Genomic DNA, 14,766 nt, shown 5'->3' on the forward strand with positions numbered 1-14,766 from the left:
GGTCACACATCCTGGTACTAAAAAGACGTAGGTACTTACCAAGGTTACATAAGCTACTTTGTAATCGGGTTCTGGTTTGATTCGTCTATTTAGGTGGTCTCGCCAGACCTTAGCAAACCTGATATGAGTGCTTACTTTAATAACAGGAACTTTGTAAATATTCTGAAGATAGTTCTTGATGTCAAACTTGGACATTCTGAAAATGAGAGAAATTAAAAATATTTTTTTGTGAATTTTGCTTACTGTAAAACATGTTGAAAAAAGCGACATGCAATTTTAGCGAATTGTAGTAAAATGTTGATTTAGCAAATCTGTTTTGTCATTGTTGATTTCCAGTTTTCAAAATACTTTTCTGTTGCGGGCCAAAACAAATGGGCAGTTATCACCTCCATAAAAACAAAGAAAAACTGTCAAGTGTTAGGAAGCGCCCCAGATTTTTATGTTCCAGATTACTGTATACAAATCCCGAGCCTTGGCCATTTTGAATTTATAATAAAGTTATTAGCGACATCTTGAATTAGCGAATAAGTTCTCTCGCTAAATTTGCTAAAAAGACATGCTCACGAAAAAGACATGTTTTACAGTACAGTACAGTTCTCGCGGAAGCTTTGGCTTCACTTCAGCTTCACCTTCGCTTCAGCATCGCATCATTATGGCATTGTTACGGCTTCAGCATCGCTTCAAAGTCGCGCCATTAAAAAGTTAGGCGATTATCGCTTCGCTTCATTGTGGCCTCATTATGGCGACAATGTGGCATCAGCATCGCTTCATCAAACAAAGAAGTTTAGTAACCGTGTATAGATGTTGAACAACCGTCAAAAGTTCAAATACTTTTTGTTTTAACTACTGTAAAGGGGTTAATTATTCACTGGGTTTTAAATTAGCTTATTTCGCTGACTGAAAAATGCGCTAAATTAAAACCCAATGAATATGTAAAATTTTGCATAGAACACATTATCTAAATGATAAAACCGTGAATTTAAAACCCACTGAATATGCCTGAAATGGTAAATCAGTGAAATTTAAACCCAGTGAAAATTTGTAACTTTACAGTATCTATAATTATATGCACGCAATCTGACCCTTTGACCTAGATTTGGCTTTGATTGAATATTTTATTTTAGACAATATTCCGACGTGACGCACTGCTACAAAATGTATTCAACTGAAGTACAACATGGTTGTCTGGGTTTCTTTTCCTGATTGTGTTGAGTTTACGATTTGTATAATTATTGTTGTTTCCCCCCAAGCAGAAGACAAGCCGAAGGACCATGAAGCTAAATAGAATTCCCACGCATGGACGTGGACTGAGTGAAAGAAAATATTTCTAAGGCTAAAATAAAAATGACCTACTATTACACCTCTTTGTGTATTTGTCAATTTTGTATATATTTGGTATGACCGTATGATCGTAAATACCTAGAAAAATCTCGTCTTTCGTTAATAATTTCATTTGTTTGAAATGTCTACCGACCGTAATTTGTTTCTCCAAACGGTCCCGACGTCCGTCATTCAACACAATCAGCATTTATTTATCGCAATTCATGGGGATCATGTCCCGTATTTTGCGGGCTGTACAACCAAATAATTAAACAAGTACTATTTATTGTATTTTTGTTTTACCTCGCGAAACTACAACAGAGCGTAGAGTTGTCGCGGTTAAATAGTCGCCTTGAAATCGATGGAACTTCAACTACAAGTATCCATTTCTCAACTTGAAATAAAAAAATCGAAGAGCATCGGGGGATATATTATTAACCAGTCTTACGAATCGCTTGCTTTATTTTATTCGAATTTATAAAATTCACGAGTTTTCGACATTTGTTGGCAACTTCCGCGCTAAAATGGTTGAAAATGTGGGTGTGGTTTTCTTGCAAAGTTCTGTTGATAATACGGACTTATATGGTTCCGTGACCCAGGTCGTGCTCCGACCAGGTGACTCTCAGCCAATCAATGATGTTGTAACAAAACATATTTAACGCAAATTGAAGGGTCGTCGTACCATCCAATCTCCATCGTCGATTCACAAAGTTTTTTTTTGTGCTGTGACAAGTTTCGCAATTATTCACTGAAAAACATCGGTATATTTTGACAAACGGATGGGATTTTACCTCAGTTCAAAAAAAAGAAAAAAAAAAAAAAAAACAGGGCTGAGATACAAATCAGTTTTGCAAGTTGGGAAATAAGGTAAACCAGACTGGGGTCGATGATTTTCAGTATCGAAGGATTTCCGTGTGAATCATGATTTTCAAATTGTTCATCGGCTGGTGACCAAATATTTACGGCCACACTAAATGGACACGTTTTTTTTCTGAAGCCCAAAAAAATATTTCTGCATGTCAAGTGCTATTCGATTTTTTACAGAGCATGTGGCTCGTTTTCATTCGAAAATATGTTTGTGAGAATACTTTTAAAGTACGTATAGATCAAGCTCAGATCACTGATCGTGACTTAATTTTGAGAATTGGTTGTAAAATTTTACCAGACCGACGCCACCACAACCATCCAATCGTATGTTGGAAATGTACGCACTTGTTTTGGAACTTTGTATCAAGATGACTGGCGACGACGCCGACGCACCAGGCGGCGTACGTGTGTGTTGCATGTTTTAGTAGTCCGGGCATGGGGTCGGACTCGGCTAAAACTAAACGAAACACAGAAAAATACCACCGAAATGAGGAATCTGAATCTGCTCTTCTAGCAGCAAATAAAATGAGCGAAAAAAGGTAAATTTTATAACAAGAACAGTTTCACTTCGTATACAGCAAATTGCATCGTGTGATTTGAATTTATCACGATTTTCCTTCCAGTCAATATGAAACTCGTCACCTTGCCGATTGTAATGTACTTCGCAAAGTTTTTGGTGCCCAATACTCGCAACACTAAAATAATTAAACAAGATATCTTTTTAAAATGTCATTTTACTTTTGATCATATTATTTTATTCGCCTTGAATTTCAAATTGAATACATATCGAACTTCTGTTTTTGTCTACTGCCCTTCTGCGTGCAAATAATGAGGTCATACTCATGTCACAATACTTTGAAGCTGATGCCATGTTGATGCCATGAGACTGCGAAGCTGAGGCCACGATGATGCCACAAAATAGCGAGGCGAACACAGCTTCAATTTTCAATGACGCGAAGCTGATGCCACAATGATGCGATGCTGAGGCGACAATGAAGCCATGCGTAGGCGACAATGATGCCACAAAAGCCAAAGCTTCCGCGAGAACTGTACTGTATATCCAACAGACCACTAAAACCCTGCAAATATACCACAGTTGCTGAGCAATTGCCTTGATGCCAAATGCATTTTGGATGTCTTCTATTTTTCCATGTTATTCCTATGAAGCCATAGACTGGTTGCCAGCCATTCAGAATGCTACATGCATGTAAACGTAGACGACACAGAATTATATGTCATCACTGATCGGCTACATGACTTCAGCACAGTACCATGGAAACTTGCATGTTCAGACTGACTCGTACACAAGGCCTGCCCACAACCTACTAGACCAATACACTAGTTTATTATTCTGTAGTCCTATGATATTACATCTAACAATGCCTAGGCAATTTAATTAATTTTGATCATGCAAATGGGTACACATTTTATGCTAAAGTTAAAGCCATGTTTGTACATTTATTTTACTTACAACAGGTTTTCACATGCACTATCTATATGACTTGGCACCCCATATTGAAACACAATGTAGTGTTTTCAATTTAACCATTGAGTATACTATTGTTAGAAAATATAAATATCAAATCTGCTAAAATTTTATACATGCATAATTATGTCAAAACACTCCAGGAAGTTTTGCATGCAAGGCTCTGTGCCTGATGTGGCTTTCAGTGATTTGTTGTGAACCCTAAAAAGCTTATAGCCTGGACCAAGCTTTTGCAAAATGATTTCAACCCAACAATTATAAATACGTCCATCACAACTTTTTGTTTACTTGTTTGTTTTGATCAAGTCAACAAATTAAACCCTTTGAGTACCAGACATTTTCCTGTCTGAATTCAGTGCAAATATTTCTACATTTTGGAAAATTTTCAGTAAATTTCATAACCATTTATGGCCATATATATAGTATCAGAAAGCATGTTTTTAATTTTTGATCAAAAAGTTTGTCAACTTTTATCATAATTTAAAATTTGGGAGAAGTAGACTACAAACTCATTTTGTAGATGACTGCAAAATTTGACAATAGCGCTCAGAAAGTTGATAAATAACCAGATTAGGTGATTTTTATTAAGGTATTTTTGAACCATACACTACTAAAAACTGTTTTAGTTTCGCAAGTGACAAACGAAAATCATGAAATTTCGTAGCAATTAATATTTCACTAGGGTCATGTACAACATGGATTGTCACAGAATTTTTTCTACACAAATTCCTAGCAAAAATTTAGCGATTACCGGTAACAGTAATCAGTCTATGCTTTTATTAAAAGTGAAAGTCTAATAGAGGAAATACGGTATAAAAAGACAATACCAATTTAACACTTACTCGGCAGGACATTTAAATTGTACAACGTTTTCTGGCATTGGTTTTGTCGGTCTCATTAGAGCCATATAGAAGTCTGTAAAAAATACCCTGTTCTGTGGATTCCCAGGTTTCCAAAACGGGTATCTGAAAAAAAAAAAAAAAAATTGGATAAGCGTATGATTCAATTGACTGCTCTTATTAGGGCGGCTGATAATTTGTTTCGTAAACTAAACCAGCAATATTGCCAGCTGATTGGCTGACAAAACAGTATGTATTGCAGACATTGTTGCTTTAGAAAGCCAGCAGATTGTTACTACATTGGGAGGCAACATTCATTGCAACATAGCAGAATGGCAGAAATAATTGATTTCGATGAATTTTAACATTAAAAATGGCCGCCATTCGGCCATCTTCAAACAAATATACGTGCATATGTGCAACATGATTTATGTTATGGAAATGTGAGGAGAGCCAGAAATTCTGTTGCAGCTTTAAACAATTATCAACAGATATCTCATTAGGATGTAATTGTGGAAGCACTTAATGTAACTTAGAAGATATGAATAGATGATTTTCCGTACAATTGCGAGATCTCGCGAGATGCATGAAAAACGCGCGACGAACGTCTGCCGCAAAAATCGAACAATTTGATTTTGAACTTGAATTTCCTTATTTCGTAGCTCACACCGACCGGCCGATCTTCGACAAAGGAATATTGCCTCCGAATACCCTTACTTAATCGAAATTGCCTAACATCAAATGTAGACAGCACATTATTAAGCATGGAAATGTCCCCAAAATACTTTCGCGTTTGTCGAATCCCACGCGATGTTTGACGCCACTACGACGCTATGACCTTTGTTTGTCCTGTTTTTACGTTCGATTTCACGCATAACGCGTGATTCTCGCAGTGTACGGAAAATGGTCTATTGTATACCATAATGCAAAAAACAAACCATTCACCTGAACAAAACCATAAATGCAATTTTTGTATTATATATTACACGTTTTGAAACACCATTTATTAATGCATGCTTTTCTTTTCCCAAAATAACATGAAACCTTTGACCTTGTCTCAGTCTAATCAAGGAGGTATATGGTCTAGTGTAGTAGTTAGTGTTTGTGGATAAATATCCAGTACTACAATTTTATAATTACATTATTGTTCAAAAAAATAATAATTTTACCAAAAAAAATCATCAATGTGCCATATGGTGAAATTGACATTAATATTCATGAATATACTATGTTATTAAGTGAATGTGCAAGTTGAAGTTGATGTGAAGTTGAAAATTGTTGGAATGGGCGATGACGACGAACAATCACTCATATGATAAGTTCCGCTTGACAAAGTCAACAGCAGAGCTAAAAAAACAAACAGACTGTATGCAAGTCTAATTTATTACATAAATATCAGTAAGTATATCGATAAAGCTTGATAGGTCAATGCATGTCAGAGTATCGCTCTAGAACAAAATTTGTTAACAAAAATATAGCCGCCAATCGACCATTTTTAATCTGATCTGAAAAACAAAACGACATGCATCAAGTTACAAAGTTTTAATGAAATCCTTCCATACATGAGCTAGATCTGGTTTTGGAATGCCGGAAATGGCGGTATGCGCGAAGTTCGAATGTCATTGACCCAGACGTGTTTGAGACAGAGGTGGGACAGACGGAGGTCAATCCAGAAACCCCATTTTCGGATTTCAGAGTTTTTAAGTCTGTGATTTATTTAAAATGTCCTAATTTGAGCTTTCTTCACAAAAACTACTTGTAGGTCATTGACCACTCATTTATGCTAATACTCGAAGAAAGAAAATTGTCCTATTGTGCCAAACATTAGACTCAATGTTTTTGTGAACTGTATCTTTCAGCCTTGAAAAACAGCAGGTGCTACATCAGCCAGAATAGAATTGTCAGTAGACAACATCCAGTTAATATATAATTATTAATTTACTGTTTTTTCTAAAGGTCAAAAACCAGCATTACAAAGAGGCAATACTGTCAAAGCGTTAATTTTTTATGAGTATTTCATCAGTAAGTTCACTGTTAATATTTTGAGCATATTTGCTGTGTTTTAAATACTCTGATTTGCCCATGAAACAAGTTCTATAGTAAGTTAACCTTTTCACCATCAGTTCCCTCATTTTATCACAAATTCACAAAATAGTTTTGTTTATAGTCTGCACTTTCCTTCTGAAGATTAGGGCCAAAAATAGCAAAATTTTTTGAGTAAAAAACAAAATTGACTTAAATTGTTTCTGCTGGCTCCAAAATTAGGAGTCAATACCAGAAATATTTAAGAATATAAGAAAAAAATGCTGGAAAAATGTTGGCAAGGAAGTCTGGTGGTGAAAATGTTAACATGCTTGCATAGATTTGAAATCATGGATTTCACTTACCGGTATTAGAAAAAATTGAGAAATTAAAACCTAGCGAAAAATTAATGCCTTTACAGTACATCAATGCCCTTATTAAAATTGAATGCATAAATGGGTTTGCGGAGGTCCATGACCGCATAGCGACAATGTGTTCAATTTAAGAAATGCTTATCCATTGTTATCCTGGAGAATCTATTGTTATTGCAGCAGATAAACACCCTTTGATTAAATGTCCCAATTATGTCTACAGTAAGTAAGTTTGTGGGAGTTTGTTTTCAATTGTGTTTATCCACGGAAATCCTAAAATACCAAAGCGGGTTGCTACATTACTCTTCATTCCAAGGACGTAACTCAGAAAATCACAGTTCATAAGTTCATACATTGAAAGCAGTCTCCTCTTTAAAAAATTATTGAGTGCATAAAAAAAAAAAAATTTTAAAATTTTGCACTGACACACAGGGATCGAAATACCCTGGTGCACACTGCACTATGCACATAGATTATTAGCTAGTGCAAGTAAACTCAAAATATAATGTGCACGCTGTGCATGTAGATTTTAGCACAACATTTTCTCATTATATTCACTAAGCCTAAATTAAGTTCAACCAACATTGTGAGACAACTAAAAAAAATCAAATTCTTTTGTGATTGCATCAATCGAGAACCAGTAAATTTGATTTAAACTTTAAAAATGGTGCATTTCACAACAAGTAAGTGCAGGTAAATTTCAAATTCAACATGCACACTATGCATGCAGGGAAAAAATTCTATTTCAATCCCTGACACACAACTAATTGTGGAAAGGGCGAGACTACAAAATGACATCATCAACAAATACGTTTAAAAGCTACAAAGCTCCTTAACAGATTGAATTGTTTGTTTTTAAACTTTATACCCCAGCTCTAATTATAGTTAAAGATTAACATTAGCAAACTGATTATTTTTCTAACCACCTGTAAACAATTAAAGGGGCACCTTCCAGTTAGGCTTAATTTCACAACAAATTTACTTTCTGGATTAAAATAACAATGGATAACAAAAGATAGATTAACATTGTAAACAACATAAACAATAGTGTCCCATGATTCTTTGGTGCAATCCATGGGATTGAGCGGTTCCCCTTTAACTCCTGCATTGATGGAGCATGAGTAATCAACAAACACCAGCCATGGTTGTTAGAGTGAACAAAATACAGAAATGACATCATCACAACACATGGAGTACTTGAAGTTAATTTACAGGGCACTGTATGGCTAAAAAAGAAAACAAATGTTTCTGGTCATTTTTTTTTTGATTTGGTGTTTTTTTCCTCCATTTTTTACAATATTTTTGCAGAAACCAAAATAAATCATGAGTAGCTTTTTGACTGAAACATTTTTTGGAGAATATTTTTAATTGTAAAATAATTTAGAGTGTCAGTATTAAATAACATCCATACTTATTGTGGAAATTAAAACATATTTATATAGCAGTAGCTCAAGGTGCAGATGAATGCTATTATTGGTATTTTGTGCCGAAATTTTAATGCAATTTTGAAATTTTTGTTGTACTTGTCTTTGTTAATTTTTAAAATTTTAAAAATGAACAAAATTATGCTGGATTTGTTTTGAAAGTACCGCTAAATTAAAATTAATTGCCATGTACCAACCGAATGCCTCATACTATTCACAGAATTTTGTAATATTTTTTGTTAAATGTTGTTCAGAATGGACTGTAGGTATTGGAAAACTATGGTCAACAAATAAAAAAAATATATAGAAAATACACATTAATGAAAAAATAGTTAAAGGGTAAAATTATTAATTTCAAAGCCTTAAAAATTATAAATAAGATAATCCCTAATATATGTATTGTGCGCTAATTCTCTTGATTTGTTTGTCGATTTTCATTGAATTAAAATTCAGAAAAGTTCTGGAAAGCGACAATAAAAGTTTATGGGAATAACAGAGCCCTGTTAAATTGTGAAACCATACATGTTAGTACTCCTTGTGTAAAAACAAATATAAAGACCATTTTATTCTGCAGAAAAGTTGAACTTTTCAAAGGTGACGATTATGCAAATACTTCTGTAGATGAAGGGTTATTGTAAAGTAGGTTGGGTTAAAATTAATTATTTGAAGTGCACAGGTGTTACTGATAATACATTCTAAATATTTTATGTATGAGTCAATTTGCTTGTAATATACAACTGTATATAAATAACAGTTGATTGGCAGAAAATTCCCCTGGAGTAAACCCCAAAATAGATTATGACACCAAGTACTGTACTAGTCCTACTCCTAGTTTTACAACAGCAAAACTAAATTGGAGGGTGGGTCATCATCACGCCATGCTGGTGCAAGTTTTGTGATGATATCATAGCTCATTTTAAACAATGTGTTGTATTTAACCATTATGTCTTTGGCTGATTAATTAAAACATAGCTTTCAAAACAATGACATGTGCTTCAGTTTTTAATTAACAAAAAATGATTTTTACACCCTATAAAAACATCCAATTCACTTGTTTTCCTATTGAGTGTTTGCTCCTTGTAGTCCAACATTGAAAAATACAAAAAAGTAGAATTTTTGGTTTCAAAGCAAAAAAACGTATACAGCATCCTTAAAGTGCCTGTGCAATGCCCACTCTCACGTTAACTATTTTAGATCCGTGTCCTACTGAAGTGGGCAGTTATTGATTTTTTTTGTCAAAATGGTTACTCCTATCCAAGTAAATTTAAGATATATCTCGTGCTGTAGCCACGCCCACCTATCCTGAAACGGTCTACTGTTTCCGGATTTCCGACTCTCGCCGAAAGTGCGCCACCACTTCCAAAATATGAGAGGAAGCCATACTCCTGAGCTGTACTTATATAACACTGCGTGATTCAACATACTTTTAAACGATATACATTTTTCGGTCGGCATTTCTTTTTTTTGTCATTTTTTTTTTTTTTTTTTTGAGATAGAGAGTTTTTAGAAGTTGTTTTCAGAACAAACGTTTGTGATGGTTAAACGTTGTGTTGTGGGCGGTTGCAGTAATACGTATAGTCATAGTGTAAGTATTCACACTTTTCCAAACGATCCGAAGGTGCGACGTCAGTAAACGAAAGCCGTGAAAACAACGAGAAAAGGTTGGGGTGGACCTTCTCCTTACAGCGTCATATGTAGTGTCCACTTCACCTCAGATTATTTTTTCGAAAAACTGTCTTCGGCCGTGAAAAAACAACTAGGTTTTAAAGAGAAGCGCCGACAACTTAAACCTGGCGCAATACCAACAATTTTGAAAGAAATAGATTCCGAACCAGCCCATGATCACCGAGGCGGATTTCAGAAGAGAGAGAGACGTCGGGTAAGTGTTTCAAATCATTTGACTTGTTTTGCCATCCTGATTATCGCTTTATAGAGACAATTAAGTTTGCGTTATGTAAAGGTATCAATAATTTTTGATAGTAACACGAAAACGACGCGTCGGACAAACAGGAAATTACGCAGTCCTTACACACTGCTAATTGTTTTCATTTTCGCAGGCTAAAAGTTTCTGAATTGTTCGGTGATTGGTGTTGAATTCACACCTCTGTTACTTTCCTTCTAGCTTGATCTGCGAAATAATTTATGGGGGTACTGGACATCTCGACCCTAAAAAATCCCGACCCGTTTTTCATACCTACAGCCAAAACAAAGTCAGCTTGGACTTTCAGTTATGAGACATGACAAAACAAACACTGCCAGTGATAGATTTCGCGAATAAAAAACAAAATTAACGCAATCAAAGGCGCCGACCACACGCGTTGGAAATACTAGTAGATAGTACACGATGTTTCGAATCAAAAGATGTCGATCAACGTTGAACTAGATAGAGGTTCGCGTCGCCACATTGAGACAGGGTCGCGTCGATGCGGTGGGTCAAGATGTTCAATTTGGGTCGAAATGTCTTGGGTCGAGATGTCTAGAAATCATTTATGGAATAAGAATCCGGGCTTTGGCTGTCAATGCGTTATCACCAAGTAAATAAGCATGACAATCACGCTAACTCGAGTCCACTCTGAATTTGTCTGTATGTGTGTTGCTCTCAATTATTTTTGTTATCCAATTAAACGCCACCAGTCACGCACTTGTCCTCGTCGTGACCCGACGCGTTCACCCATTTCAACTGAATCTATTTCCACACGGCGGTCATTTATTTAGTAACTGTGATTTGTCGTTTTTTTTAGTTATTTCCCTATTTTATTGATCACTAAAGTTTAACGTCTAGAATGTCAAAATATGTTTTCTTTTTATTTTAATTTTGATGCTTCTACTGGAAATGTACTTCAATAGAGCATGTATGATATGATTCTTTATGGTTTTCTATCTACTATTGTTGAATCAAAATGCTCTCATTATAATTTACAGATTACGTAGAAGAACTCTTCAATACACTAGACTTGTATGTTGGAGGAGATTGTGTATTACATACACTTGATGATGCACCCCTGCCACTCAACAGCCAGTATGCCCACCCTGACAAAGTCTCGGCAGTTCATTGCCACACTACAAGATTCACATAACAGTGTAAATACATTTCCAGATGCTGCAACAATTATGCTAATAAAAAACAGGCTACGTTACACAGTTCACAAATTTTATTTAGACTTGTGATGAACAAGGAAATATGACAATGTAAACATTGGATTGTCTGTACATGTATGTGAGGAAAATAATGTGAATAAAATATAATTTGTACATGGATTACTATTACTATAGTATATGGTTTTAATTGAGTGACACTGTGTGACAATGAAAAAAAGGAAACACATCTTCAGATTTTGGAATCCATGAAAAACCAAGATTTGGTAGTTTAAGTCCTAAATAATTCTCTGACATAAATATTGATAAATCTGTTACTGCTCACTCTGGTAGTACTGTAGTCTTTTTCAAGGAACTTCAAGTATCCCCTCGTTAACCTGTGGAGGTTTAGAAAATAAATAAGGTCACAATCTTTATTTGGCATTTGTTTATACGTAATTCATTCATTTTATGATGCATCTTTTGTTACTATAATAAAGGCAACTATTATTATGTTATATATGTGTTTGAATTATGGATGAAAAAAATATTGAACACATTTACAATTAGTACATAAGTATAAACAATTGCCACCCAATCCTCTCAAACGATTATTCAAAAAATAATTAAATTTTTTTTCTTCATTTTCTTTTCATAATAATATGTCAATTTTATTTCACCAAACATTTTTCAAATTTACGTTTAAAATTTTGAAACTTGCGGATGTAATGCACACCCGCGCTTCGTGTGAAGGGAAGCCAGGTCAAAACATTGGGCATTTTACGTGTGTAGAGCAGCCCACAGAGACGTCGGCCGATCCCAACAACCATATCAGAAATTGTTGATGGTGGAAAAAAATAAAGAGTTTCATTTGTGCAAAAAAAAAAAAATCAAACGTGATAAAGTAAAACACCGATGACATTCGGGCCACACGAGACACTCACGCCTTCGACCATGAACGAAAATCTAATATATGGATGCCAATGCACGTTTGAACGAAGCAGGCAATATTTCTGAGGAAATTCGCGATCTAAGTTTATCGAGCATAATAAAGAGTTCACACATACCTCTTTGAAATTATCGATAAGATATTTTATAAAGAGTAGTAAGCTCAACTAGAACAATAAAAAACTAGAACTTCTTACCGACTCGAAAGTTGTCCAGTGCCGAGGTTCAGCGATAGTTTACAAACGTGCGCCGGGGACGGTGACATCACTGCGACCAGCCACACCAGAACGGACATATCTCGCATCTAACTCAACCCCATGCAACAAATTTGATATCCAAGTGTTCATTATGGCCCGTTCTTCCTCGACGAAAAAGTACATAAGTGACAATTTAGTCAAAGACGAGAAAACTGCACAAGAAATTGGCCTTATTTACACGTATCGGCAATGCGAGCTGCCCAGCAACTTCCCTTTCTGACGTCACAAGGGGAATTTCTGTATGGCAATGAATAGCTAATGAGGAGCCTCGTTTTAAAATACAAAAAATAAAGTTGCTGTAGACTGAGTTTAAAACACATTTTTTCACTTCAAAAAAATAATTTATGCTTAGAAACATAAAAATTAATAATATTAATGTATCAATTGATAATTTTAGACGTGAAAATAGCAGCCATTTCACAGGCACTTTAATGCATGCATCAGTCATAGGATTACTTGTTGCATTTTAGTATTTGATTTGGGTCTACAAGGATGGCATTTTTTGCAATAAAGTTCATTTCAGAAAATTTTTAAATTTTGGGAATAAGTTTTTTTGAATAATTGTGTATTCTGTGTATCAAGATTGTAAAAAAACAAGCAAGGCAAGAAAGGAAACTGTATTTTTATATTATATCCCCCTAGCATTTCAGCTAAAAACAGTGAGGACATTCTGAATAATAAATACTGTTGTAATTGAAAAGTTAATTTTTAGAGACCCCAAATTGTGTTTGACAAGTTTACTGCAAACTTAGATCAATTTTATTACCGTATTGAGCATAATAATTTTTACGGCCAACATTTTGTCCATTTTTAGTATCTTTCTATAATTTTTTTGATCATTTTGGACAAAATAAACATAATTAACTAGCTACCATCTACAGGTCTTGATAACAATTTTGAAAAAAATCTGACAAAAAGTTAACATTTTATTTTTTAATTGACTTTGGCACTCGTAGGGTTAATATGTTAATGTTGTGAAACCAAGCTGTAGTCTGGTGTTAGGATAATATATTCATGGGATGTTCCCAACGCTTGACCTTAGTTTGTAACGAATTGAATACGGCGTGAATGCCGATGATATTATGTATATTGTATTTGACCAGTATTGAAATAATAGTACTTTTCGTGTACTGTACAATCCAGTGGTACCTTGTGAGCACACTATATACATTTATACAAATACAATATTTAGTTCTGATAACAACTTGTTTTTGTGTCGTTTCTTGTTGCAATTCCCTTGTTTGGGTTGGGGTCAACGGAAAGACTCTGACTGTCATCTAACTTTCGACTCAAACTCGGCCATAACAACATTAACGTGAGTAATAATGTTTAGGTCAAGGTCATGTTTGGGAACACCCATAATATGACCCTGGGCTGAACCTAGCAACAGTCATTTAATAAATATGCCAATAAATGATCTCATTTTATATATGTATGTGCTGTTGTTTACAGTCTGTACTTAGCTCAACTTCCATGCTGGCTTTTAACTGACTTTGCCTTTCTATATTGCTTTTATTTTTTTAAAGCCAGAAATACTCTCATCAATAATTAAGCTTTCAAGGGTCATATTTGTCTAAAGTGGAATGCACATAAAAAGTAAGAAGTTCAATGTCAGTGTTCATCTGATCTCCCAATCACAATGCAGTAGCAGTAGAATCACAGATGACGTGATGACATCATCGCCTGAATTCAAGTTGATATTGTAATCAACAAGGAATGCGCACTTAGTGCTAATTACAGTCGTGTAAACACAATCCTGGACACAATAAGATTTTCTGATAGTGGAGGGGAAAGTTCACACACAACTCATTTAAGCATTTACTGTTTTAGTCTTCACTTCATACCAATATCCGGGATCCAACTGCACACAATTCACGGGTATGTTGCACTAGTTTACTTTTCCACATTCAGTATTTACAAACAAATATTACTTCTAACTGAAACTTGTTTAGGGCGATACTCAGTGTAGTTTCAATTTCATGAAATGTTTTCCCATAACACTAACTAGTAGCTTTGTAATGAGTGGCTTATTGGTAAATTACTTTCATAGTGAGTATCTTTCGCAGCAGAGATTTTTCACAGTAACTGGTCAATTCATCAGAGTTGAGAATTACATTTTTGTGCATAATGAATAACTGGTGTTAATCTGGGAATACG

General features: G+C 34.9%; 1 protein-coding gene and 1 long non-coding RNA gene across 2 annotated transcripts in view; both read right to left on the bottom strand.

Moving 5' to 3' along the window:
- The window catches only part of LOC100375364 (large ribosomal subunit protein uL23m-like), a 36,363-nt gene that overhangs the window by 19,665 nt on the left and 1,932 nt on the right, over positions 1 to 14,766 (bottom strand). The window contains exons 2-3 of the mRNA XM_002733628.4: positions 4,516 to 4,638; positions 40 to 196 (exon numbers count right to left, since the gene is read on the bottom strand). Coding sequence (XP_002733674.1) covers positions 40 to 196; positions 4,516 to 4,638 — 280 coding nt within the window. The remainder of the gene's footprint in view (positions 1 to 39; positions 197 to 4,515; positions 4,639 to 14,766) is intronic.
- Positions 11,464 to 13,525, bottom strand: LOC146735580 (uncharacterized). The gene is made up of 2 exons (XR_014931233.1): positions 12,550 to 13,525; positions 11,464 to 11,802 (listed from the first exon to the last, which is right to left on the bottom strand). It is a non-coding gene; the product is annotated as an uncharacterized LOC146735580 (long non-coding RNA).

Source organism: Saccoglossus kowalevskii, chromosome 12 (genome assembly GCF_978046115.1).
Source record: "Saccoglossus kowalevskii chromosome 12, keSacKowa6.1, whole genome shotgun sequence".
In the NCBI taxonomy this organism is placed as follows: Eukaryota; Metazoa; Hemichordata; class Enteropneusta; family Harrimaniidae; genus Saccoglossus; species Saccoglossus kowalevskii.